Source organism: Dreissena polymorpha, chromosome 1 (genome assembly GCF_020536995.1).
Source record: "Dreissena polymorpha isolate Duluth1 chromosome 1, UMN_Dpol_1.0, whole genome shotgun sequence".
NCBI classification, from domain to species: domain Eukaryota; kingdom Metazoa; phylum Mollusca; class Bivalvia; order Myida; family Dreissenidae; genus Dreissena; species Dreissena polymorpha.
This window is the reverse complement of record NC_068355.1, coordinates 111,626,824-111,653,561: the sequence shown is the minus strand read 5'-3', so window position 1 is coordinate 111,653,561 and position 26,738 is coordinate 111,626,824. Positions and strand designations below refer to the sequence as shown.

Here is a 26,738-nt window from a genome sequence, read left to right as displayed (position 1 = left end):
GTCCCTACCCCGTGACGACACCGGACAACATTTGCCCGGTCTGTTCATCGGGAATGACCAGTTGACCGGTCCGGAGACTTCACCGGTCACCGGTCAACATTGACCGGTCCGGTCACCGGTCATGCTATGACCGGTCACCGGTCACTGTCCGGTCACCGGTCATGCTATGACCGGTCCGGTCACCGGTCATTGTCCGGTCACCGGTCATGTTGTGACTGGTCCGGTCACCGGTCATTGACCGGTCTGGTCACCGGTCATGTAATGACCGATCCGGTCACCGGGTTTCGGTCTGTGCCACAGACCGTTCCGGTCACCGTAGATGTTGACACTACCTTGTCAGTACTCCACAAAGGTAGACGCAGCCGCGTTTCTACTGTGAGTCACAGACGTAACGTATAGTGTCTGATGTTTCCGGCTACTCCTCCACCTCGGGCTCGTCGTCGTATGACTCATTGTCTACTTCAAATAGCCCTCATCATTATCGGAGGGGACGTCGTTCACGCTCACCGAGTGTTTCTCGGCGTAGATTGCCTCGTAAAGAGCGATCACGCCAGCGCTCGGGGAGACGTTCGATCAGGAAACATCATTCCCAGCGCCACCGAACAGTGTCTCGGCGTCGCAAGGGATAAGGGACATAGACCTTCCTCTATTAGGCGCTCTCGGACTCCTGGGTCCCCTAGTCGATCCTTCTCTGAGGAATCTATTGACACCCTTCCATGTGCCGTTCCTACAACCACTGAGCATAATTTGTATTCAAACACTAGTTTGCATACATATCAGGCTCAAGGTACAGGGGTTAATCTAACCACTTCGGCTGCGTTTTCAGCCCCACAGGTCTCTTCCACATTGCATAGAAGTATACCCTGGGCTGCTGCTACACCATCAAATCCCAATACTTTGTGGATCCAACAGTCGCCGGGAATCTTTGTCCCTTTTTCGACTGATCCTTTACCAGCGACCTCTGGTATTCAAAGTGAGTCTGCTGACTTGATCTCTGAGAGACCTAACTCACCAGCTATATCTTTGATGGTGCCGGAAAACGATTCTCTCATGATAGAAGCGAATGAATCTATTATTCCTTCTCCTATATCCACCGGTTTCAATCAATCCAATGCTCCCGCAGATGGTTCGATTGAGGCGGGTTCAGAGTCTAATGAGGCCGATCTTTATTATTTGGCCTCCATCAATCAGGTATACGAACTTATGTTCAATACCTTAGATGAGGACTTCTGCCCCCGCCCTTCCTTGTCTCTCACAGGATCTGCGGTTACCATTACAGAACAGGTAGCACACAGACGAGAGCCCAGCAGGATAAGTAAGGCTACTTCCCGAGTGGATCTACGCCTTCCTATTGGCTCTTCCACAATGGCTGTTTTCCAGTCACTTGAACCAGCCAATAAGCCTTCGCCATCTCCATGGAAAGCCCCTAAGGAGCTGACGGAGCCTAAACAGATGGACGGCGGGAAAAGTTATAAGGCCCCGGTACCCGACCCTGCTACCGGTTTGGACCTTTCCAAACTTCCGGTTCTTGATGATGCTGACATTAGTAAGCTGTCACTTACAATGCCTTCATCATCTACCCATACATCAGTCCCTCTTTCCCTGTTGGAAAATTGGGAGCTGAGAGAACGCCGTTCCATAGGTCTGGCTAACCAGCTAGATCTCATGGCAGCCACAGCCTTAGACTTGGTTTGGGAGCTCTCTGATTCAATCCCAGAAGAGCTCCAGGCCTTGTTGATACATCTTTCACGTACTACGCAGTGTTTATCTCACAATGCTGCGCTGTCTATGTCTGAGATGTTAAGGCTTCGGAGAGACCTCATCCTCTCTTCCTTGCCCAATAATTTCCTTTTGGAAACAGGCGTAAACTCCCTTCGAACTGCTCCACTAACAGCAGATTCTCTTTTCGGAGGGAGGATACAGTCAGCACTTACTGCTGAACATGAAGATCAGATACATGCCTCCTTAGCTAGGAGCAACTCTGGCCAGCGCCCTGTGGTTTTTAAGCGCCCTGCTTCTAAGCCCCCAGGAGCCCCACAGGCCAAGAACGCTAAAAGGGACAGTTTCCCTACTAAGCGTCCGTCTGCTCCACGTCAGCCCACAAATAGGCCTCCTTTTCAGAACAGAACAACTTCCTATCGGAAGCCTTCTGTAAAACAAAATTGGAGTAAGGGCAAACCCAATGCGGACAAGAAGTCATTAAATCCTTCTTCCGGCAAGGATGGACCTCCTAAAGGTCAGCCCTAGGTCATACCCCTTCTACCGCCACAACCTCTGATGCCGTAGGTACCAGTCGGGGCCAGACTTATGCACTTCGCAAATCGATGGCTCCAAATAACTTCGGACGCGTGGGTTCATTCTCTTGTCACACAAGGCCTCACTTTTCAATTCGAAAAAAGGCCCCCACTCTCTCGCGTCCCAATAGATCTGGTATCTCCGCATCCGCAACTTCCAGACTCCATTCTAGGACTCCTGGAAAAACAGGCGGTAGAAAGGGTTCACGGCCCTTGTTCTCCAGGATTTTACAGTCGCCTTTTCCTTGTTCTAAAGAAAAGCGGCTCCTGGAGACCAGTCATAGACTTAAAAGTGTTCAACACGTTTCTAGTCAAACCTACTTTCAAGATGGAGACTCCTGCCTTCATTCAACGCTCCATCAAACCCATGCAATGGGGGGTTCCTTGGACCTGGAAGATGCATACTTCCATGTTCCTATCCATCTCAACTACCGGAAGTACCTGCGCTTCTCCTTCCGAGGCCAGGTCTACCAGTTTCGGGCGATGCCCTTTGGATTGGCCACGGCTCCACGAGTTTTCACCAAACTCATGGCCGCAGTGAGCGAACACCTCCGATTACACGGGGTTCAACTGCTTCAGTATTTCGACGATTGGCTCTTACACCAGCTCGATCGTCAACTGCTTCTGCTACACCTAGAGTTCTCTTGGAAGGAGCTCCTCTCTTTAGGACTCCTCAATGTAGCCAAGTCAGACCTCATTCCCTCTCAGGATTTCATATTCGTGGGAATGAATTTTCTGACCCACATCAATCGGGTAAGGGTCTCACCGCAACATATATCAGACCTCCATTTGAAGGTCAGATGGGTGCTGTCCCAATCTCATATCACAGCTCAAGATTTCCTCTCACTCAACGGTATCCTGAGCTCTGTAGCAGACTTCGTGCAGTTGGGACGTCTCTTACTACGTCCTCTTCAGCACTATCTCTCAGCTCGATGGAAATGGTCTCCAGACAATCTGCTTACACAGATTCCCATCCTTCCGTCCTTAGTCCCCCACCTTCAATGGTGGCTAGACGAGGAGACCCTATTGGCAGGAGTACCGCTTCTTCCCCCGCAACCGTCTTTACATCTCATAACGGATGCGAGCATGGAAGGTTGGGGCGCTCACCTGGAACCCCGCAGCCTGACATTATCAGGATTGTGGTCTCCTCAGGAGTCTCTCCTGCACATAAACAATCTCGAAATGCGAGCAGTCTTTCTAGCTGTTTCTCAATTCCAATCACATCTTCGGGACTCCTGTGTGATGGTATCGACAGACAACACATCAGTCGTGGCTTACATCCAGAAACAGGGCGGGACACACTCTCACTCCCTGTATCTGGAAACAATAAAATTACTTGTTCTTTGCAAGAGCCTAAAAGTCTCTCTCTTGTCCAAACACATACCAGGTCGTCTCAACGCCCTGGCAGACGGTTTGTCTCGCAAACACCAGTTACTTCCATCGGAGTGGACACTTCATCAGGAAGTGGCCAATCAGATATTCCTCACATTCGGTTATCCACTGGTCGACCTGTTTGCGACCAGAGACCACCACAGACTTCCTCTGTATGTGAGTCCAGTGTACGAACCAGCAGCGTGTGCGGTAGACGCGCTTTCGTTCGATTGGAATCAACTGGACGCTTACGCTTATCCCCCACCCATTCTCATTCCCCAAATCTTAGGGAAAATCAGGGTGAGCTCTTGCCGGATCCTCCTGATAGCCCCTTGGTGGCCCAGGAGATCCTGGTTCAACGACCTTCTCGGTCTCCTGTGCGAATTTCCCAGGGAACTCCCGCACAGGTCAGATCTCCTATCTCAGAGAGGCAGACTTCACATGGATCCAGACATGTTCCACTTACACGTCTGGCCGTTATCAGGCAATCCCTGCAGAAGAAACGCTTTTCTGTCAGGGCTTCAACGGTCGTTGCCTCTGCAAGGAGAAAGTCCACCAGAGCAGTCTATGATGCTCGCTGGAAACTCTTCTCTAATTGGTGTGTTCGAGGGAAAATTGATCCCCTCAATCCCTCTGCTAGACGCATAGCGGATTTTCTAATCTATCTCTTTGATGATAAGAAACTTTCTCTTAGCTCCATCAAAGGATACAGATCTGTGCTTTCGCATACCTTGGCTTTTCGTAAGTCATCACAAGTCTGTGCTGACCCAGCCATTTCGGAACTGATCCAAGCCATGGAACTTAAACGTCCTGTGTCTCGTTCTCTTACCCCCAAATGGGATTTGGCTTGTGTTCTTGGATCGCTTATTAAAGCTCCCTATGAACCCCTTAATCAGGCTTCTTTACAGTTCCTAACATGGAAGACCGTTTTCCTTCTTACCATGGCTTCATCCAAACGTAGAAGTGAAATTCATGCTCTTTCTATCGAAGAAAGCCATCTTCGTTTTGATTCCTCCGATAGCTCTGTCACCTTGTTGTGTCAGCCAGGATTCCTTGCTAAAAATCATCTCCCCTCAATGGCTTCTAAACCCTTCAAGGTCCCAAGTCTTTCTAGAACTTGTGGTAATGAAGATGAAGATAGACTCCTCTGCCCTGTCAGGTCTTTGAAGTTCTATCTTAGTAGAGTTAAGTCTATTCGAGGTTCTCGTAAGAGACTCTTCATTCCCTTAAAAGGGGGGGGGGGGCGATGTGTCTGCGGCTTCTATTTCCCGTTGGGTAGCCTCGACTATAAAAAGGACTTACTCTTCTCTTTCTTCAAGGGATTCATCCCTTTTTAAGATTAGACCGCATGAATTACGAGCAATGTCGGCTTCGTGGGCATATATTAATCATACCCCACTCTCTGACGTGCTTCAAGCTGCTTTCTGGAGGAATCAGACTACTTTTTCATCTTTTTATCTTCGTTCTCTGGAGTGCCAACAGGACAACTTGTATTTGTTGGGCCCCCTTGTGGTTGCACAAACGGTAGTATCTTCTACGGCATAGGTATATTACGCTTATCCGTGAATTAAGTTAATACCGTAATAACGAAGATTAGCTGTGAACCCGAGATATGGGTTCCGCTGTGATGGGGAGATTTTCGCGAACCTTCCCGCCTCAGCTGCAAATTCAGCATATGATATCAGGTAAGGTAATTAAGCTATTAAAACAATTTTTTCTAGTAAAATTCATTTTAATTAGTAATTACTTACCTGATATCGGTAAGTCCCACCTCCCACCCCGCTCTTCGTCTAATATTTCATATTTTTTATTGGAATAAGAGTGGATTCTGGGTAATGTCCCGTTTTGGTTGTGTGGCTACACGGCACTATGTGACCGCTCTGTCCTACCTGACGGGTTTCTGAAAAGTGTGGGATTCCTCGGACGAAAAATTCCGGATAAATTACGATCCTATCGGAATAAGTAAGCATATGATATCAGGTAAGTAATTACTAATTAAAATGAATTTTACTAGAAAAATTTGTTTTTCTGTCCTACATTCCTCCCAAGGGTCAGGCCTGAACTTTGTTGCAGTTTCAATGCCCTACATTTTAGTTCCTAGAGTCAGGATTGAACTTTGTTGCACTTTCACTCCCTTACATTTCAGTTCCTAAGGTCATGCCTGTACTTTGTTGCAGTTTCACTGTCATACATTCCTTCCAAGGCCCATGCCTGTACTTTGTTGCAGTTTTTCTGTCCTACATATCAGTTCCCAGGGTCAGGCCTGTACTTTGCTACAGTTTCACTGCCTACATTTCATTTCCCAGGGTCAGGCCTGTACTTTGCTACAGTTTCACTGTCCTACAATTCAGTTCCCATGGTCATGCCTGTACTTTGCTGCAGTTTCACTGTCCTACATATCAGTTCCCAGGGTCAGGCCTGTATTTTGTTGCAGTTTCATTGTCCTACATTTCAGTTTCCAGGTCCAGGTTACTCTGTTGCAGTTTCACTGTCATTTATTTCTGTTCCGCCTTGTTGTTTTTTGCCCAATTGGGAAAAAGTATCAGTTCAAGCCCATTGGGAAAAAAGTCTTGTTAGTGTTGTTAAGTTGTCATTATTGTATTTACTTTGGTTCAAGCCATAGAGCTGCATAGGGAAACTAACTAAATTATGCATTTCATTTAAAACCCAAAAAAAGGGGGGGTGGGGGATTTTCAACTGGGAATTTTGGGACTTCCATTGAAAACATTTTACATTTGTTCACAATTGGGAAAGTGCTGTTTCTAGGTACTTTATAAAGTAGGAAAAATCTCTGCAGTTCCCAGGGTCAGGCCTGTACTTTGTTGCAGTTTCAATGTCTTTCAATTCAGTTCCCAGGGTCAAACCTCTGTGGGGTCGCCCATGTCCATGATGACCTCCCCCACCCCACAGATCGTACCATCTCCACGGCAGCCAGGCAGCATGCCCACCAGTGTGCCGTCACCCAGCAACATGCTCAACACTCCAGGTAAGCACTTCTCTTCTTCTGCTTCTTTGATATTAGATGGTCTGTTACCATCTGTTATTATAGTCATACATGTAGATGGTCTGTAACCAGCTGTTATTATAGTCATACATGTAGATGGTATGTAACCAGCTTATATGATAGTCATACATGTAGATGGTCTATTACCTGCTGTTATTATAGTCATACATGTAGATGATCTGTTGCCAGCTGTTATTGTAGTCATACATGAAGATGGTCTGTTACCAGCTGTTATTATAGTCATACATGTAGATGGTCTGTTACTAGCTGTTATTATAGTCATACATGTAGATGGTATGTTACTAGCTGTTATTATAGGCATACATGTAGATGGTTTGTTACCAGTTGTTATTATAGTTATACATGTAGATGGTCTGTTACCAGCTGTTATTATAGTCATACATGAAGATGGTCTGTTACCAACTGTTATTATAGTCATTCATGTAGATGGTCTGTTACCAGCTGTTATTAAAGTCATACATGTAGATGGTCTGTTACCAGCTGTTATTATAGTCATACATGTAGATGCCTGATGATCTGTTAGCAGCTGTTATTATAGTCATACGTGTAGATGGTCTGTTACCAGCTGTTATTATAGTCATACATGTAGATGGTATGTTATCAACTGTTATTATAGTCATACATGTAGATGGTCTGTTATCAGCTGTTATTATAGTCATACATGTAGATGGTATTTTACCAACTGTTATTATAGTCATACATGTAGACGGTCTGTTATCAGCTGTTATTATAGTCATACATGTAGATGGTCTGTTACCAGCTGTTATTATAGTCATACATGTAGATGGTCTGTTACCAACTGTTATTATAGTCATACATGTAGATGGTCTGTTATCAGCTGTTATTATAGTCATACATGTAGATGGTCTGTTACCAACTGTTATTATAGTCATACATGTAGATGGTCTGTTATCAACTGTTATTATAGTCATACATTTAGATGGTCTGTTACCAACTGTTATTATAGTCATACATGTAGATGGTCTGTTATCAGCTGTTATTATAGTCATACATGTAGATGGTCTGTTACCAGCTGTTATTATCCAACATGTGGTCATGAGTAGAGATGCCAGACAAGAAAAAAATACAAACTACTAACCAACAATGATAGAAAGAAAATAAAACAATGCTAAAAATGTTCACTTTTGGATACTTTACAAATAACTGCATGATTAAAAAGATGGTCTCTTTAACCACTGAGTCATTCCGAATGGCATAATGCAGGAGATTAATGTGTTTTCCAAAAAAGGTTTAAAAGTGTTAATGTGTTATTTGTTATGCCCCTGGTAGGGTGGCATATATAGCGGGATCATATGGTGCTTGTATTCAGTGGAATTGTTCACTTTTTGATAAAAGCAACAAACTTGGCACATATGTAGATGAAAGTATTTTATTCAATTTAAGCTATGGACCCATCTCCAATTTTCAAGCTGGCCGCCATTTTCAAGATGGCCGCCAAAATTTAGGAAATTACATGTTGCTGCCATATTTGATTCAAATATTATGTTTTTGGCATTGAAATTAGCTGTTTTATGTAATAAATTAATTAAAACATGTTTCTACATGAAAAAATGAATAACATATTGCATATAAGTCAAAATGGCTTCCAAAATGGCCGCCTAAAGTACCAAAAATAGGATTTTCCTACTCCAATCTATAATTTCAATATTCATTGAACTTATTTTATATAAGCAAGTGTTTTTCTTTTTTGAATTTACAAATACCTTCATTTGTATCATATTCTCAACATATTGGTTCAGTCCTTAAATAAAGAAATAACTGCATTCAACGAGTTCACACTTCCAGTTAATTAAATCAAATTATTCCAGAAATCCTCAGTTTTTGTGTGTGATTTTATTCATTCACCCAAAATCACTAATAGATGTTAATAACAAAAGTCGTTGTTGGAATGAAACAAGGAGGCCACATGTGTGTTTTTAAAACACTGATTAGACAAATATGTTGGAAATTGTTAACTTTGTTAAAGATTAGCAGAATTAAAATTTGAAAAATGGGCAAATTTGCATAAATAAAATGCGAAATTTGGTGTTTTTTCCCTAAAAAAATACATGGAAAATTATTTTTTTTTACTGAATTATCAGAACAGTTTCTGATACATATTAAATACCCCAAAACTGAAACCCTGGGTAAATTCCCATGACCGAAAATGTCTATTTATTTAATTATTCCAGAAATCAGAGGGAAAACTTTCGATTTTAAGTGATTTTACCCCCAAAAATCATAGATATGAATGGCTGTGACACTTAAGAAATGGGTTTTCTGGAAGGATATAAACTTCTCTTTTCAAAAATACACAATCATTCATGGCTTCAAAACTTGCAATAAACACCAGTGGGCTCTCGGACCATGATAATCTGCTTTATGGATTTATTTATTATTAAAGAAAATTAATATTTGCCAAAAAAGCATAATTTCCCCCAAACAAATGACCTTTTGACCTTACAAAAAGTATAAAAATAACAAAATACTTATAATTAATGTTTTTCTTGCAAAGATGTTTGATTATCGGCATAATTAGTAATGAAGTATTGTAATATTTCATTTGATTTTATAAAAGATCGCAATAAAAAATCAGCACCATGATATTTTCTCCTTTTTTGATAGGTTGGCGGCCATTTTGAAAATGGTGGCCATTTTAAAAAATATGAATTGGGTCCATAGCCTATTTTGTCTTAAATACTTTAAACTACCAATGAGCAAAGTGTGTTCTTTTATCAAAAAGTTGACAATTCCACTGAATACAAGCACCATATGTGGTGGAGGATGTGACCGCGGTTAGATTTTAAGGCAGCTTTAAGGTCTGGAAGTGTGAACTCGTTGAATGCAGATATTTCTTTATTTATGGACTTATACAATATGTTGAGAAAATTATGAAAATGAATGTATCTGTAAATACATTAAAAAAGAAAAACACTTGCTTACATAACATACGTTCAATGAGTATTGAAATTATAGATTTGAGTAGGAAAATCCTATTTTTGTGTACTTTAGGCGGCCATTTTGGAAGCCATTTTGACTTATATGCAATGTTTAATTAATTTTTTTTCATGTAGAAACATATTTTAATTAATTAATAACATAAAACAGCTAATTTTAATGCCAAAAACAGAATATATTAATCAAATATGGCAGTAACATGTAATTTCCTATATTTTGGTGGCCATCTTGAAAATGGCGGCCATCTTGAAAATTGGAGATGGGTCCATAGCTAAAATTAAATAAAATTCTTAAATCTACAAACGTGCCAAGTTTGTTGCTTTTATCAAAAAGTGAACAATCATTTCACCATATGACCCCACTAATAGCAATTGCACTGTCCTTCCGTCCAGTCTGATATTGGTAAGTGAGTAAACGTGCATGTCTTAGGGATCAAGTTTGAGTTTTGTTCTATTCCATTTAATTTTGGCATAATTACTTTTTGGCATAATTACTGACATTGGACACAGTCTGAAAAATAACAGTTTTCCTGACATTTTTCTTATTCACTTGCAGATATTGACCTGATTTTTTTGCTGTGTGAGGCTAACTTACAATTAAAGTTTGAGTTTCGTTCCGTTCGATTGATTTTTGACGATGTTACGGGCCAAGCACTGCATGACTTTCAGATCAGAGAGCTGAGTTTTGTTCTGTTCTATTTATTTTTGACAAAGTTACAAGCCTTGGAATTTTTTGTAAAATTACAGATTCCTGGACTTTGTTTTGAAATACTTTCAAATGTTGACCTGGTTTTGGAATTATACATTTCAACAAAATCACAGAAAATTGTAAGCCTTCAATGAACCCTAAATTTGGCCAAACATGTTCACCGCCAGTAACTATTTCAAATATCAATGGACCGTACATTCATCATGATGTTTTCAATTTGAATATAGCTACCATGCGGCTTCAAAGTGCAGGAGTGGGGCATTGTGTTTCTCAAACAGAGCTCTTGCTTTTATTAATTCAGATACTACCATACATGTACATAAATTGAAATGTTATACATTAATAAATATAAGTGGCCTCTTACATATGGATATATTTGTTCATTCTTTTCTCAATCTAGGAACTGGTAGGTATTCGTTTGAAAAAGAAAAACGAAATGCACATCTCTTATGAATATTTCCCTGTATTTACAGGTAACCCAGGCTCAGTTGGGGCAGCCCCTAGCCCTGCTGACCCTTCCAATGACCCCTACCTGGAGAAACTCAAGTCTCTTTCCATATACCTGGAACCCCTGCGAAGGATGATCAAGAAATCAGAGGACGCCAAAGGTATCATGCTCTAAGAATCGTTTTGGTTTCACTTAGGATTCGTTGCATAGTAAATCATGTGTAGAATTCTGTGGATATTTTTTTGAAATTCATATCTACAGAGCGGGTAATCACGTGATAGTCAAGATGGCGACGTCTATACCGAGACAGTTTTTTTTTCGCCGTTTTATACCCTTTATTACTTCTGTTTATTTTTTTTAATGACGCTCACTTTCCAGCCATATCATTAAAAAGGTGATAAGCGTTATTTCGTATTTAAATTCGCTTTATATCTCGACTTTACTCTGTGCAATTTTTTTAGTGGAGTCCTAATTAGGTCATCCCGCTTAGAAATTTTACACCGAGTAAAGTCGAGATAAAAGTCAGTAACTTACTTTCTAATATGGCTGGAAAGTGGGCGGAATAACCAATAATAATACAATTAATAAAGGGTATAAAACGACGATAAATACCTGCCTCTGCATGGACGTCGCCATCTTGTTTGTCACTTGATTACCCCCTCTGATCTATATGTATTTAAATACACTATGAAATTAAATTTTAGTTTTCTTTATTAGAATTGAGGAACTGATGTTTTAACTTGTATTTATATTGTAAGTTTTGACTCTGATGTTTTAACTTGTTTTTATATATTTTAAGTTTTGACTTGTATTTTTAGGGAATCTTTGTTTAAAATTGAAGATAAAGCAAGATATTCTGAAATGTATAAATAGATGTTCAGAGAAAGAAAAGCATAATTAGATAGAAAAAAAATTACTCAGACAGTATGTTTAAGATCTAAAAAGAATCTTTAATAACTTTTTATGTAATTTATAGTATATCTTTTTAAAAACAAATAGCATTTTTAGTATATCGATTTAAAATCAATGAGCATGGCACTTGTAAAACAGGGCTTAATGCATGTGTGTTAAGTGTTGTCCAAAATTAGCCTGCACAGCTTAATCAGGGGCAAATATTTTGTTTCTAGACTGGATTTTCATTTAGAAATTTGTATTCCTATTTTAATGAAAAATTCCATAAAAGCAAGAGTGCTGTCCCCTGATTAGGCTTATTTTTCATGAGACTTTGAACACATGCATTTTGTGTTTCAGGTTCGGCCACTGAGCAGCGACAACAGGAGATCAACAAGCTCCTCAAGCTGCATGAGATACTCACCAACCCTGTCAAACGGTGAGTGGGCACATAGCTCTAACTGTAGTTATGACTAGGCAGAGTTATGGCTATTTCACTTGGAAAACAGGTCACTGAGGCTAATAATAGATTTTTCGGTCACACTTTTGTTACAGTTTCTCATAGCACCTTCAATACTATACCGATCTCTTTCATATTTGGCATGTAGGTACCTTGCATAGACCTCTACCTTTTGATGAGGTTTGAGGTCACTGGGGTCAAGGTCACTGAGGCTAAAAATAGATTTTCCGTCATGCTTTTGTTACTTTACCGATCTCTTTCATATTTGGCATGTAGGTACCTTCCATGGACCTCTACCTTTTGATGAGGTTTGAGGTCACTGGGCTCAAGGTCACCAAGGCTAATAATAGATTTTCCGTCACGCTTTTCTTACATTTTCTCATTAGGCCTTCAATACTTTTCCAATTTCTTACATATTTGCCATGTAGGTACCTTGCATGGACCTCTACCTTTTGATGAGGTTTGAGGTCACTGGGCTCAAGGTCACAGAGGCTATTAATATATTTTCCGTCACGCTAATACTTTACCGATCTTTTTCATATTTGGCATGTAGGTACCTTGCATGGGCCTCTACCTTTTGATGAGGTTTGAGGTCACTGGGGTCAAGGTCACCGAGGCTAATAAAATATTTTTATGTCCCCCACTATAGTAGTGGGGGACATATTGTTTTTGCCCTGTCTGTTGGTTGGTTGGTCTGTTGGTTTTCGCCAACTTTAACATTTGAAATAACTTTTGCAATATTGAAGATAGCAACTTGATATTTGGCATTTATATGTATCTCATGGAGCTGCACATTTTGAGTGGTGAAAGGTCAAGGTCATCCTTCAAGGTCAAATATATGGGTCAAAATCGCTCATTTAATGTACACTTTTGCAATATTTCAGTATTCAAGATAGCAACTTGATATTTGGCATGCATGTGTATCTCATGGAGCTGCACATTTTGAGTGGTGAAAGGTCAAGGTCATCCTTCAAGGTCAGAGGTCAAATATATGTGGCCAAAATCGCTCATTGTATGAGTACTTTTGCAATATTGAAGATAGCAACTTGATATTTGGCATGCATGTGTATCTCATGGAGCTGCACATTTTGAGTGGTGAAAGGTCAAGGTCATCCTTCAAGGTCAAATATATGGGTCAAAATTGCTCATGTAATGTCACTTCTGCAATATTGAAGCTAGCAATTTTATATTTGACATGCATGTGTATCTCATGGAGCTGCGCATTTTGAGTGATGAAGGGTCAAGGTCATCCTTCAAGGTCAAACGTCATATACGGGGACATAGTGTTTCACAAACACATCTTGTTTTAGTGGTTATTAACACATAGATTGACTTTGCGCATCATCGGGGAGCATCCATCAGTTTCACTGATATTCTTGTTTTTATCCCCCGCCAGAGGCGGAGGGATATTGTTTTGGCGTTGTCCGTCCGTCCGGCTGTCCGGCCGTCCGTCCGGCACTTTTGTGTCCGGAGCCATATCTTGGAAGTGCTTTGGCGGATTTCTTTGAAACTTAGTATGAGTATATATATGTATAAGAGGATGATGCACGCCAAATGGCATTGTACACCATCTGTTAAAAACAGAGTTATGGCCCTTTGTATCTTGAAAAAATGGTTTTTACTATAGGCACTTTTGTGTCCGGAGCCATATCTTGGAAGTGCTTTGGCGGATTTTATTGAAACTTGGTATGAGTATATATATGCATAAGAGGATGATGCACGCCAAATGGCATTGTACACCATCTGTTAAAAACAGAGTTATGGCCCTTTGTATCTTGAAAAAATGCTTTTTACTATAGGCACTTTTTTGTCCCGAGCCATATCTTGGAAATGCTATAGCGGATTTCATTGAAACTTGGTATGAGTATATATATGCATAAGAGGATGATGCACGCCAAATGGCATTGTATACCATCTGTTAAAAACAGAGTTATGGCCCTTTGTATCTTGAAAAAATGCTTTTTACTATAGGCACTTTTGTGTCCGGACCCATATCTTTGAAGTGCTTAGGCGGATTTCATTGAAACTTGGTATGAGTATATATCGCCCGCCAGAGGTGGAGGGATATTGTTTTGGCGTTGTCCGGCTGTCCGTCCGTCCGTCACTTTTTATGTCCGGAGCCATATCTTGGAAGTGCTTTGGCGGATTTCATTGAAACTTTGTATGAGTATATATATGCATAAGAGGATGATTCACGCCATATGGCATTGTACACCATCTGTTAAAACCAGAGTTATGGCTCTTTGTATCTTGAAAAAATGCTTTTTACTATAGGCACTTTTGTGTCCGCAGCCATATCTTGGAAGTGCTTTGGCGGATTTAATTGAAACTTGGTATGAGTATACAGACCACCACCTTGTTGCTGTGAAACTGGATTACCCTTGCAATGACAATTAGTAGGAACAGTAGGTAATATCCCTTTAAGTGCCAGATTCATGTGAATTATTTTGTTGTTACCAATTATATTTATGAAGTAAACTATCATCCTCTCAAACATCATCATGGAGATGAAGTATGATTTACAAAGTGAATACATGTGACTAATCATGTTTCCAAAATGACACCAATGATTCCCGTACCCAATAATGGATGATTAACCATAAAAACATTTCCAGGTATGTCATGGCAGATGTTGTGTTCACTCTGCAACACTCTGAAAATTGAGTGTATATAAACATTGAATGTTTTTGTGGAAAACGCACGACTTATTAATTCACCTAAATAAATTTTGAAGGCTCAAGAACCTTCCTCTGTCTTAGTTATGGTCCTCCGTCCGTCCATCTGTCAGTATGTTTATCCGTCCGATTTGCACCCATCCTCAAACAAAGCATATATTGCGGGGGATATCAATTCTACGAATTTGCTTGTTATTCCCACCTGTATAAGTTGGTTTTCGTGATTTCCACAACTTTGGAAAAAAATAAAATAATTTGCAACCACAAACAATGCTGACCCCTTTTTATGCACCAGTAGTAGTGTTTGTTGCTATAATCATATTTGTTATGGTATGTGATTTTTAAACGTTTTTATCGGGTCAGCTGGCCTTTACCTTCAGAGTAGTGGGAAATTCCAAAATCTAAAATCTAGCAAGGTAGAATAGTCTAGTGTCCCTTTGAAAATCTATCAGCTTTTATGCTTAACAAAAATCAAAACTGTTTTATCCACCTAGCCATTTAAAGATTGGCGTAGGTGCATGAAGTGAGACATCTGTCTATTGGTGTAGGTGCATGAAGTAAGACATCTTTCTATTGGCGTAGGTGCATGATGTGAGACATCTGTCTTTTGGTGTAGGTGGATGATGTAAGACATCTGTCTATTTGCGTAGGTGCATGAAGTAAGACAACGGTCTATTGGCCTTTCTGTGCTTGTGCATTCATATAAATTGTTTGTATGTGTGATTTCATTGTTGCAAGGAATATGATTTATGAAGCCAGTTTTCTTGTGTGTGTTTATTGTGCAGAAAGATCTAGGGAAAAAAATGCTTTTTGTGCTTATGCTACAAATAAATAATAGGTAGTCATATTTGAGTAAGGTTCCTTTAAATGTCTTCTCAGCTCCTTTTTAACAAAATTTCCTAAACAAGGGGTTTCATGAATTAATTCATCAAAAACCTAACATCTTAACATTATTTTATAAACATTCCTTCTTTATTTATCAAATGCTGGTCAAGTTTGTCTTGTGCTACCAACAACTTGGTGAAGTAATGCCCCCTATGCCCCCACCGCATTGAAATTTTTTAATGCTTTGTTTAGGGGCCTTTTCAACTGAAGTTCCTTAACCAGTGTCTCCGAAAAGGCAGATTTAATTTAATTGAGCTCATTAGATGTTTGATTTTAGCATTAAGCATTCTCTTTTGACCCATTTCTTGTTATCAGTGTAATAGTTTTCCCAATTTTTGTTTAAGACTTGCCATTAAGCTTGTTGAAACTAGTATGTTTACAGTTTTGTTACATAATGTGTTTGTTTGTAAACTTTCAGAGTGAGTTTAGAAACACTCATGAAGTGTGAGCAGGCTTTGGAAAGAATGACGAAATTTGTAAGTATGAGTAAAAAATGTTTAAAAAACAACATTCTTTGTATTCACCGAACCATTTTAAGACTTAAATCTAAAGATGGATAATATTTGTATACAACACCCTAAATATCATCATTATTCCCATAGAACGTTGTGCTTATCCCTTTCCCACTCAGAAGCAAAACGAAAATGGCTATGTGCAAACAGCATAAAACCAGAACAGCCTGCTGTTTGCTGCTCATCAGTATCTTAGGGTTTGAAATGAAGCCTTTAAAACTTGAATCTAGTAAATAAGGCCTTAAATAAAATTTTACTTTCTAAGGGACTGCAAATGCTTCAAAATACATATGTAAGTGGTGAAGAGATGTAACACCGCGAGTGTCATCATTATTCCACTAGAACAGTGGGTTTATGTAAATAGCATTCATCCATTCAAACTCTGAAGTAAGATTTCTTAAGGCTATGAATGGGTTGTGAATATGGGCTCATAAGGCTATGAATGGGTTGGTGAATATGGGCCCATAAGGCTATGAATGGGTTTGTGAATACAGGTCCATAAGGCTATGAATGGGTTTGTGAATATGGGCTCATAAGGCTATGAATGGGTTGTGAATATGGGCCCATAATGCTATGAATGGGTTGTGAATATGGGCCCATAAGGCTATGAATGGGTTTGTGAATACAAGACCATAATGCTATTAAACTCGTTGGTGAATACGGGCTCATATGGCTATGAATGGGTTGGTGAATACGGGCCCATAAGGCTATGAATGGGTTGGTGAATACGGGCCCATAAGGCTTTGAATGGGTTGGTGAATACGGGCCCATAAGGCTATGAATGGGTTGGTGAATACGGGCCCATAAGGCTTTGAATGGGTTGGTGAATACAGGCCCATAAGGCTATGAATGGGTTGGTGAAGACAGGCCCATAAGGCTATGAATGGGTTGGTGAATACGGGCCCATAAGGCTTTGAATGGGTTGGTGAATATGGGCCCATAAGGCTATGAATGGGTTGGTGAATACCGGCTCATATGGCTATGAATGGGTTGGTGAATATGGGCCCAGAATAATTATGCCTTTTCATGTCCTTTCCGATAATGATTTTGACTAAAACATCAAAACAGGCCACCATTTGAAATTAAGACTTTTTTTTAGCTCGACTATTATATATGAACTATATAAAGTGGAGCTATCCTACTCACCCCTGCGTCGCCGTTCCCGTTCCTGTGAGCATTGGAATGTTTAAGTTTGCGTACCACCCCAAATATTTCCTATGTCTTATGACATATTACTTTTATATTTTGCATTCTTCTTTACCAACATGACTCTAACCTATAAACAAGAGCAGGCAACTGTTACAAGCATTTTGTAACAATTATGGCCCTTTTTTCACTTAGATTTTCTATGTTGAAGTTTGCGTACCACCTAAAATATTTTGCTTTTATATTTTGCATACTTCTTTACCAAATTGACCCCTATCTATAAACGGAAAGCAGACAACTGTATCAAGCATTTTGTAAGAATTATGACCCTTTTTTCATTTACAATATGCATATTATTGATAAATCTATGTTAAGGTTTGTGTACCACCTCAAATATTTTCTATGTCCCTTGACATATTGCTTTTATATTTTGCATACTTCTTTACCAACATGACCCCAACCTATAAACAAGAGCAGACAACTGTATTAAGCAATTTGTAACAATTATTGCCCTTTTTTCACATATATTTTCTATGTTAAAGTTGGCGTACCACCTCAAATATTTTCTATATCCCTTTATATATTGCTTTTATATTTTGCATACTTCTTTACCAAATTGACCCCTATCTATAAACAAAAGCAGACAACTGTATCAAGCATTGTGTAAGAATTATGGCCCTTTTTTCACTTACAATATGCATATTATTGATAAATCTATGTTAAAGTTTGCGTACCACCTCAAATATTGTCTATGTCCCTAGAAATATTGCTTTTATATTGTGCATACTTCTTTACCAAATTTACCCCAATATATAAACAAAAGCAGACAACTGTATCAAGCATTTTGTAAGAATTATGGCCCTTTTTTCACTTAGAATATGCATATTATTGATAAATCTATGTTAAAGTTTGGGTACCACCTCTAATATTTGATATGTCCTTTGACATATTTCTTTCATATTTTGCATACTTCTTTACCAACATGACCCCAATCTATAAACAGGAGCAGACAACTGTATCAAGCATTTTAACAGAATTATGGCCCCTTTTATACTTAGATAATTGAACATTTGGTTAAGTTTTGTGTTTTGGTCCATTTTACTCCTAAAGTATCATAGCTATTGCTTTATAGACTTGGAAAACTCGCTTACTATCGTAAGCGGACTGTACAGGGCAAGTTGGCTTTTTAACGAAATAATGGCCCTTTTTTGTCTTTGTAACTTTGAATATTTTGTTAAATTTTGTGTTTAGATCCACTTTACTTTTAAAGTATCAAGGCTATTGCTTTCAAACTTCAAATACTTTCTTACTATCATGATGTTACTGTACCTGGCAAGTTAAATTTGACCTTGACCTTTGAATGACCTGTACTCTCAAGGTCAAATCAATAAATTTTGCTTAAATTGCCATTACTTCTTTATTTAAGATCAGATTTGATTAATAACACTTACCTGACATATTACAATGGACTCCACCCAAACCATCCCCCACGCCCCACCCCAGAATCCCCCCCCCCCCCCAAAAAAAAGAAAGATTATATATTAAATGACCACACACCCACATTATACCCTTTCTCCATGATGGCTTACATTATACTGTCAAGCACTCGAATAGTCGGGCGCTGTCCTGTGACAGCTCTTGTTTCTAAAGGGTTTCAGGTTTCAGAACAAACTTAAGTAAAAATGTGTTAACACTATATTCATACATGTTTATATTTACAGCCCATAAATCATCATTATCAATGTATATTTTGTACAATATTAAAAAAAAATGAAGTTAACACATAAAATAAATCAATGTTCCTTATATCAACAGTCAAAATTTCTAAATGTGGTCTGGAAACATAGATTTAACAAGATGCAAAATGTTCTTTTGACTCACCGTAGCATAATTTGCTCATGGTAAGCTTTTGTGATGGCCTTTTGTAAGTTGTGTGTCATGCAGCGTCAACATTTGCCGTGTTAACACTCTAGAGGCCACATTTAATGTCGCATCTTCATGCAATTTGGTAAAAGATTTGTGCCAATGATAGTTTGAAAATGGTTCTGGTTGGTTGAAAAACATGGCTGCCAAGGGGCAGGGCATTTTTCCTTATATGGCTATAATAAAACCTTGTTAACACTCTAGAGGCCACATTGATTGTCTGATCATCGTGAAACTTGGTCAGAGGATTTGTCTCAATGATATCTTGGATGAGTGTGAACATGGTTCCAGTTGATTGAAAAACATGTCCGCCAGGGACCAGGGCATGTTTTCTTGTACTCCTATATATGGCTATAATAAAACCCTTTTAACACTCTAGAGGCCACGTTCATTGTCCGATCTTCACTAAACTTGGTCAGAAGAATTGTCCTAATGATATCTTGGATGAGTTCAAAAATGGTTCCTGTAGGTAGGTGCGAAAAACATGTCTGCCAGTGGGCGGGTCATTTTTCCTAATATGGCTGCACTAAAATGTATGATATTTGGGTGATGTTTAAATAATGAGGACTAATCTTTATCAATATAGTCTGCAAGATCAATTCCTCAATCTCAATATAAATATAAATTCGCCATGCTCTGGGAAAACCAGACTTAATACATGTGTGTAAAGTGTTGTCCCAGGGAAAACCAGACTTAATGCATGTGTGTAAAGTGTTTTCCCAGGGAAAACCAGACTTAATGCATGTTTGTAAAGTGTTGTCCCAGATAAGCCTTTGCAGGGATGACACTTTCTGCATGTAAGATACTTTTGATTTAATGGAGGTCTTCTTTAAGAATTTCAGTAAAGCGGAAAGTGTCATCACTGATAAGCCTGTGCGGACTACACAGGCTTATGGTAATCACTTTAAGCCCATGCATTGAACACAGTTTTCCTAGAACATGGCTTAACTACAAATAAAAATAAAACTGAAGGGTCAAACAGTATGTCCAAGACCAGGAGTGTACTTGAGATATTTGTACGAAGACATTCATAGAGACTTTACAGTCTCTCAGCGCCCTCATGCTACTTTGGGGGAAGGGGTCCGCAGCCCTTAGAAGGGGGAATTTTTGTTAAATGGGGGAATTTTTCAAAGCAAACCTACTTTACAGCAAAAAATTGCAAGAACAGGAACCATATCAAAGCAGTTTACTATTCTTAACATCATTTCTTAAATAATTTAAAATAAAAGATCCATGCTCCTATTTAAAATTGTTATATTAATTTATACCGAGGCCATATCAACAGAGTCAGGAAGTGCCTCTGCGATCTCGGAGCTCGACATGGCATCTTCACTAGCATCGTGACTAATAGTGCTAGTGGAACAAAATGCATCTGCATCTGGGCAAGGGACTGTTGCTTGAACAGAAGATCAAATTGTTAACATTTGGCGAATGTTTTACTGTTGATTTTTTTATGATAAGACTGGCTGTTATGTTTTTATGACCTTCAACTTCTGGCCGTTCTTGCTCATCTGGGTTTGTTTTTTTCTACGTTTTATTGAGCGTCTAATCAATTAAGGTTACATACCACCAATTCCATTAGCTTGAAATAAGCGTAGATAGTGTAGATAGATTAGTGGGCGAAAAACTGTCAATTTTCAACTATAAATCAGCGATTTTTAAAATTTTGTTTTCATTTTCTGAGGGGGGGGGGGAAATTATACTTTTCAGGTGGGGGACTGCCACCGAAATTCGGCGGCAGATTTGATAGATTGACGGCCCTGTCTCCAAAATAAAAGTTTGTTAAATGCAAACAATCTTGAATTAAAGGTTAAATCTTATCTTATAAGACGCAAGTTAAAGAACGTCTGTTGCAACAGATAGTTGGAATAATGAAAAGCTTTTCATTTGCCGTTCTGTGCATCTGCCCTAATCACTAAACTCCAACAGGGAGGGGGATTTGTTGGAGTCTGTCTGTCTGTAGGTTGGTAAGTTGATAAGGAGGTTTAAAATGTTAAAAGTTTGTGGAGCATTGTCCGCATTTCTTGAGCTGTTATATTTAAACTTCAAACAAGTCATCACAATACTGTTTAGATATGCAAGGTAATTTATTTGTGAACAGTATTCAACACATTCCTCAGTTATTGACCCTTAAACAAAGCTTTAAGAAAAGTGCTTGGGTTATGGTCACATTTGCAACAGCTCTATATTTCATTGTGGTTCGGGTTGTTGTTTCAGACCTCCACACCAGTTGTGCAGCCACCGCCCGTGATGCCCCAGGTACACATGTGTCAGCCCCTACTTGACTCTGTAGGAGCCCTTATCACGTCCTCCACCTTCAACCACACTCTACAGAAGACATTCGGGCCTGCGATGTCAGCCATATTTGGAAATCCCATTAGGTAGGGAACGTTTATGTACGGTTGTCTTGGTCTGGCGGGCATAGGGTGGGCAGTTGGAGTTAGATTGGAGGTTTGGGCTGAATAACTGGAGAATTGAATAAGATTTATCAATGAAACTTAATTTTTTGTCGCCTTGTATCAAACCCTTGCTTAGGTTTGAATACTGGATGACTCGGGCCAAGGTCTCAGTTACTCATTATAGAATGAATTGAAATTCAAAATTCCTTTTGACTAAAAGTAAGAAGAAAGAAAAACAGCAATACCTTTTCTGATTAATAACTAAAGAATAAACTAATTAAGCATGGAAAAGATTGTTGATATGAAAGATCCAAGTTTCTGGTTTATATTGTGTTGCAAGTTTCCATCCCATTGACAAAAGATCTAAAAGACCAGAGAAAACAAATTCCTAGATTCTCATCCCTGTAGCCCATTGAAAATCTTCCCTCCCGAACGTTTTTTATTTTGAAGAAACAAAATCCGTAAAAAAAAAATGAGCCGCAAAATACCGAGCACGAAACGGCTGAATGAGTACGAAAATAGCGAAGTGCGAATCGGCAACTCAATATCTCCGAGACGTTTATCGATTTTTAACGGCGCACGAGCGTCGTCTGAAATTCAAGTGATCGAGCAAAAACAACAACAAAATGTTTCTTATTTTGAGGTGTAGAAACGGCGTTACAATAGACCGTTCCATAATCGATAAATTCACCGGCGCCATATTGTCAGTCACGTGACTGTCCGCCATTACACTGCTGCTAACTTGTGCGAGTCTGCGATTCCAAAAGCCAAAGACGTAGAGAATACCCGCTTCACCGTTGTCGGATAAATAAATTACTTTATGAATTAATGTGAGGCGATTATCACATTTTTGTTGTTTAAATGATTGTTTGAAGTTGAGATTGATTGTTACAAATAAAATGTTTAAAATGCTTTCGTGTATTTGTTTTTGTTTATCTGTAATCAAGTGGTAATCATCGGCGAAAATTTGCTGTTCAGTCGCTCATACTATGTCTTTGATTAGACTTGTTACTTTTAACGTTTCACAAACAATTCACGCATGTTTTGTTGTGTTGATTTTAATAGCCGCAACATCAAGCAGATTATATTTTAATTAATACTTATAAAAGATTCTCGCGCAATTAATTACCGCTAATTGTTTGTAATTGATCTCATTTGGTAAAAATCTACATTCCAAAATCATTACATATTATTTTAAGTATGATATTATTGATACGCCTTCCATTATTTTTCTTGTTCTAACTGATATTAGAGATAAAAAATTGTGGTTTGGATTTATATTTATTTTTTTAGATGGAATTTTGTCACGTTAAAAAACGAGCTTTTTATCATGAGAGAGTGATATTGATCTTGACGACCTTTTATGTGATTATTCGGAAGATGAAGAGAATGCGATCTATGTGATATATCTATATTTTCATCTTTGAATCATTTAACAGCTATAAAGCTAAAAATACTAAAAATTGTATTTTATAGGTCTTTGAAGTAACGCAAAACATATGGATAACGACACCAAATGTTTAGTCAATTAATCCACACAAAAAGATTCCGATAAAAAAAACACCTAAATAATATTTCAAAAATATATTATTAAGCGCCAAACGAATTTATTAATACATTTATTTGCAACTTTTAAAACGCGGCATAAGCATCAAATTAAAGATTATCTGAAGACTGAAAGGCCGACAATTTGACACAATAAAGAGCTCTATGCATAAGCCGTAATATTTTTTTTTGCAGAAAAGCTTCAATAAATTACAATAGTAATACATCTTATTATAAAAATATAATTATCAATGGCATGAGGACGCTAGTGTGATAAATAAATGAGTGTTAGAAAGTGTAAGGAGTGCTTTGAAAATAAACATACTACAAAGTCATATTAAAAGCAAAGGACATGACAGTATTTACATGTAATTTTAATTTGATGGGTTTTGTACAAAGAATGACGCTATTGAGGAATATTAACATACAACTGAAAAAACACAACTTCATATGATGCAAATTGAACTGTGTACTCATGTATATTGAAAACTCGTTACTAGTGAGTATGAGTGACACATATCTAACATTTTAACACACATATATTTATATACATATATATTTTTTTTAAATATTTTTTACCTCTGTTTGGTGTCAAATGTAATTTATTGTTTTATGATATCGTTCGTGCATTGCCGTAACATCAAATCTTCATACGGAATGACGTAGTTTTAATTAACCGATACCCGCTAAATACGTTAAATGTTTTATTTATATATTTTTTTAAATACTTTATTTTTTCATAAATTAAACGGGTTAGTATCTTTACGGTGTACAATTTCTGATATTCTATATTGGACATAACTTTTAATTTGTAAAATATGTAACATATCTTATTTACGCAACTGTTAAGTATGTCGGAGGTAAATTATCTTACCAAATGACTGCTTAATACTACCAGGAAGATGAGACATGGTGGCATCATCAATTGTGTTTAATGACCAGATTGTCATCTGCCACCCAGTGTGGTTTATGACACCATGTGGTTAGTTAAGTCTGGACAATATCTGATCAAAACGAGATAATCGGATTATGCAGAACAAAGGGGCAATTAAACACTGGAATTCAAAGGCATACACGATTTAAAGATTGATGCAAAAAATCAAATGAAAAATATTGCATTTAATTTAATTAAATGTTTTTTTTAATGTGTCAATGTGTTAGTTTTCCAAGACAACCAAGACCATGTAATGACGGCCTTAGAATTTAGAAAGAAATTCATCCGTTGAATAATCGGTGCTCTCTTATATATGTTACCGATTGTAAAGCAGCAGTGTAATGGCGGACGCGGAGAGAATTCAGGGGAGATAATTATGTAATGACTAAATTATGGAACGGTCTATAGTAAAAGATTGGTACGGGTTGTCAAAATGTGCAGAAACTTTAACTTTCGCGGACCTGTACGATGAGTTCATTTGTAGTATGTATGATCTTTGCCCCGTTGAAAGATGACCCCCCTAAAATCGTCTGTGCCTTCGTCGGCCGAAATAAATTAGAATTGACACAGGTCTCACCCGATGACTTAAGTATTGGAGACACCCCTGAAACTTTCCATATTATATGTGTATCATCTTCATTTTCAACATCTTCATCCAATTATAAATACAAACTGAACATTGAAATAGTAAATGCTGTCTATTGAATGCATACCATGTTTTAATCAATGATATCTAGTCATACTGAAAAATAAAGTAAAGGATTCTGTTACAGATTTGTATTTTCTTTAATACTTTGTCTTGTCAATGTTTAATAGAATGTCATAATATGTTTAACATGATATTAAAAGGGTAAAAAAAACCACAATAGTCAAATTTTTATAATGTATTTCTTTTATTCTATATATAAATTTTACATAAATACATACATATAGGCGTTATGCATATAAACCAACAAATTTGTGAACATTCCATTACTTATATATAGGTCCGACACATAAAGAAAAATAAAATAAAAAATCCACCCACCCGCCCCAATTTTCCCCAAATTGGATGAGAATCTAGTTATTTATTTTCTATGGCCTAAAAAAAGACACAGATCATCTTAATTTTTAAAATCAGACTCATCCTATGAGAACATATCCAGTTCAGTGATTTTTAGCTCGGCTGTTTTCTGAGAAAACCCGAGGTATCGTCATAGCAAGCTCGTCGTGTCCTCCATCCATGTCAAGGTTTGTTAAGGTTTTGAACATTGGCTCTAAAATCAAAGTGCTTCAACCTCCACTTTTGGAACTTCATATGTAGAGGCACTTTGATGAGTTCTACACGCCACACCCATTTTGGGGTCACTAGGTCAAAGGTCAAGGTCACTGTGACCTTTAAAAAAAAAAATATATATAAAAAAATCTGTCAAGCTTTCATTTATTCAAAACTGCACCCGCAGCCGAGCGTGGTACCCGTTATGCTGTGCTGTTGTTTTTAACAATATAACAGCCGATATTCAGTTGCTTCCAAATCCAAAAAATCTTATTTTTTTCCAAAAATATGGAAAAAAAATCCCCCAAAAAGCCAAATTTTCCCAATAAACTCAATAAGATTATAATTTTATTCATCGATAATGTCGTAGAACGAGTGTCTATTGAGCATGTTGAGTTGCCGCCAAACGACAATGGACTTTTGTTTTGGTTCGAGAATATAGCCAAATATATACGATTTTACATTTCTATCCACACATCTCTATATTGCGAAGGATACCGGCGATAGTTGATGTATCAGGATTGAGCATGCCTGTTTTTACGTCATCGTCCAAGATGGCAGCAAGCAGAAGAGAAATTATGATGAACAATGAATATGATAAAAATAAGACTTTACAACAGATTGTATGGTTATTAGGGAATAATTTAATGTGTGTGTCAATTAACACTTAAGACTATGTTTGAAATAAAAACAACAGATATTTATTCGAAATTTGCACAGTGAATGTGTGTCATAGAAACAAGTGTTGGAGTTTGGAGTTCAGTCTACTCGCAAAGTTAAAGCATTTTAGATGAGTATTGTTCAAAAATGGTAAGAGACAATCATAATTTGATTTACTGTAGGTTTCCACGTATAGCGCCCTCCCGTGTATAGCGCGCAGGCTGTTTTTTAAATGCAAAAATGGAGAAAAAAATATTTAAAGACAATAAAAACCACCAAATCAGATCGAAAATGGCTGCCATTTTACTATTGCACAATCCAATAATCCGGGGCATTGGAAAGCTTAATTTAGCATTCAAAATAGGAAGCGTCATTATGATTAGGAGAGAAAATAAGAATAAGTGTACATCGTGTGATTTTTCTTGGGAAAAGCATGGGCATTACCGGTAAATTTGAATGTCGCATGGGAGACAGGGATACAGTTGTTGAGGTATGCGGGCATAGCACTATATTTTTGACAATTGTTAAGGCTATTCTCAACAAGTCGTGGCACATATTACTCAATAACATCTGCCAATTCCGAAGTGCAAAATGACCCCCTTTCACACCTACCGTTACCCGCAAAGAAGACCTCGTTCGCACCTACCCT

General features: G+C 38.3%; 1 protein-coding gene across 1 annotated transcript in view; it reads left to right on the top strand.

Annotated features, from left to right (window-relative positions):
* Positions 1 to 6,490: 6,490 nt before the first annotated feature.
* LOC127844487 (mediator of RNA polymerase II transcription subunit 15-like) overlaps positions 6,491 to 26,738 on the top strand; it is a 69,094-nt gene continuing 48,846 nt past the window's right edge. The window contains exons 1-5 of the mRNA XM_052374758.1: positions 6,491 to 6,651; positions 10,830 to 10,964; positions 12,056 to 12,134; positions 16,134 to 16,191; positions 21,514 to 21,677. Coding sequence (XP_052230718.1) covers positions 6,546 to 6,651; positions 10,830 to 10,964; positions 12,056 to 12,134; positions 16,134 to 16,191; positions 21,514 to 21,677 — 542 coding nt within the window. The 5' untranslated portion in view covers positions 6,491 to 6,545. The remainder of the gene's footprint in view (positions 6,652 to 10,829; positions 10,965 to 12,055; positions 12,135 to 16,133; positions 16,192 to 21,513; positions 21,678 to 26,738) is intronic.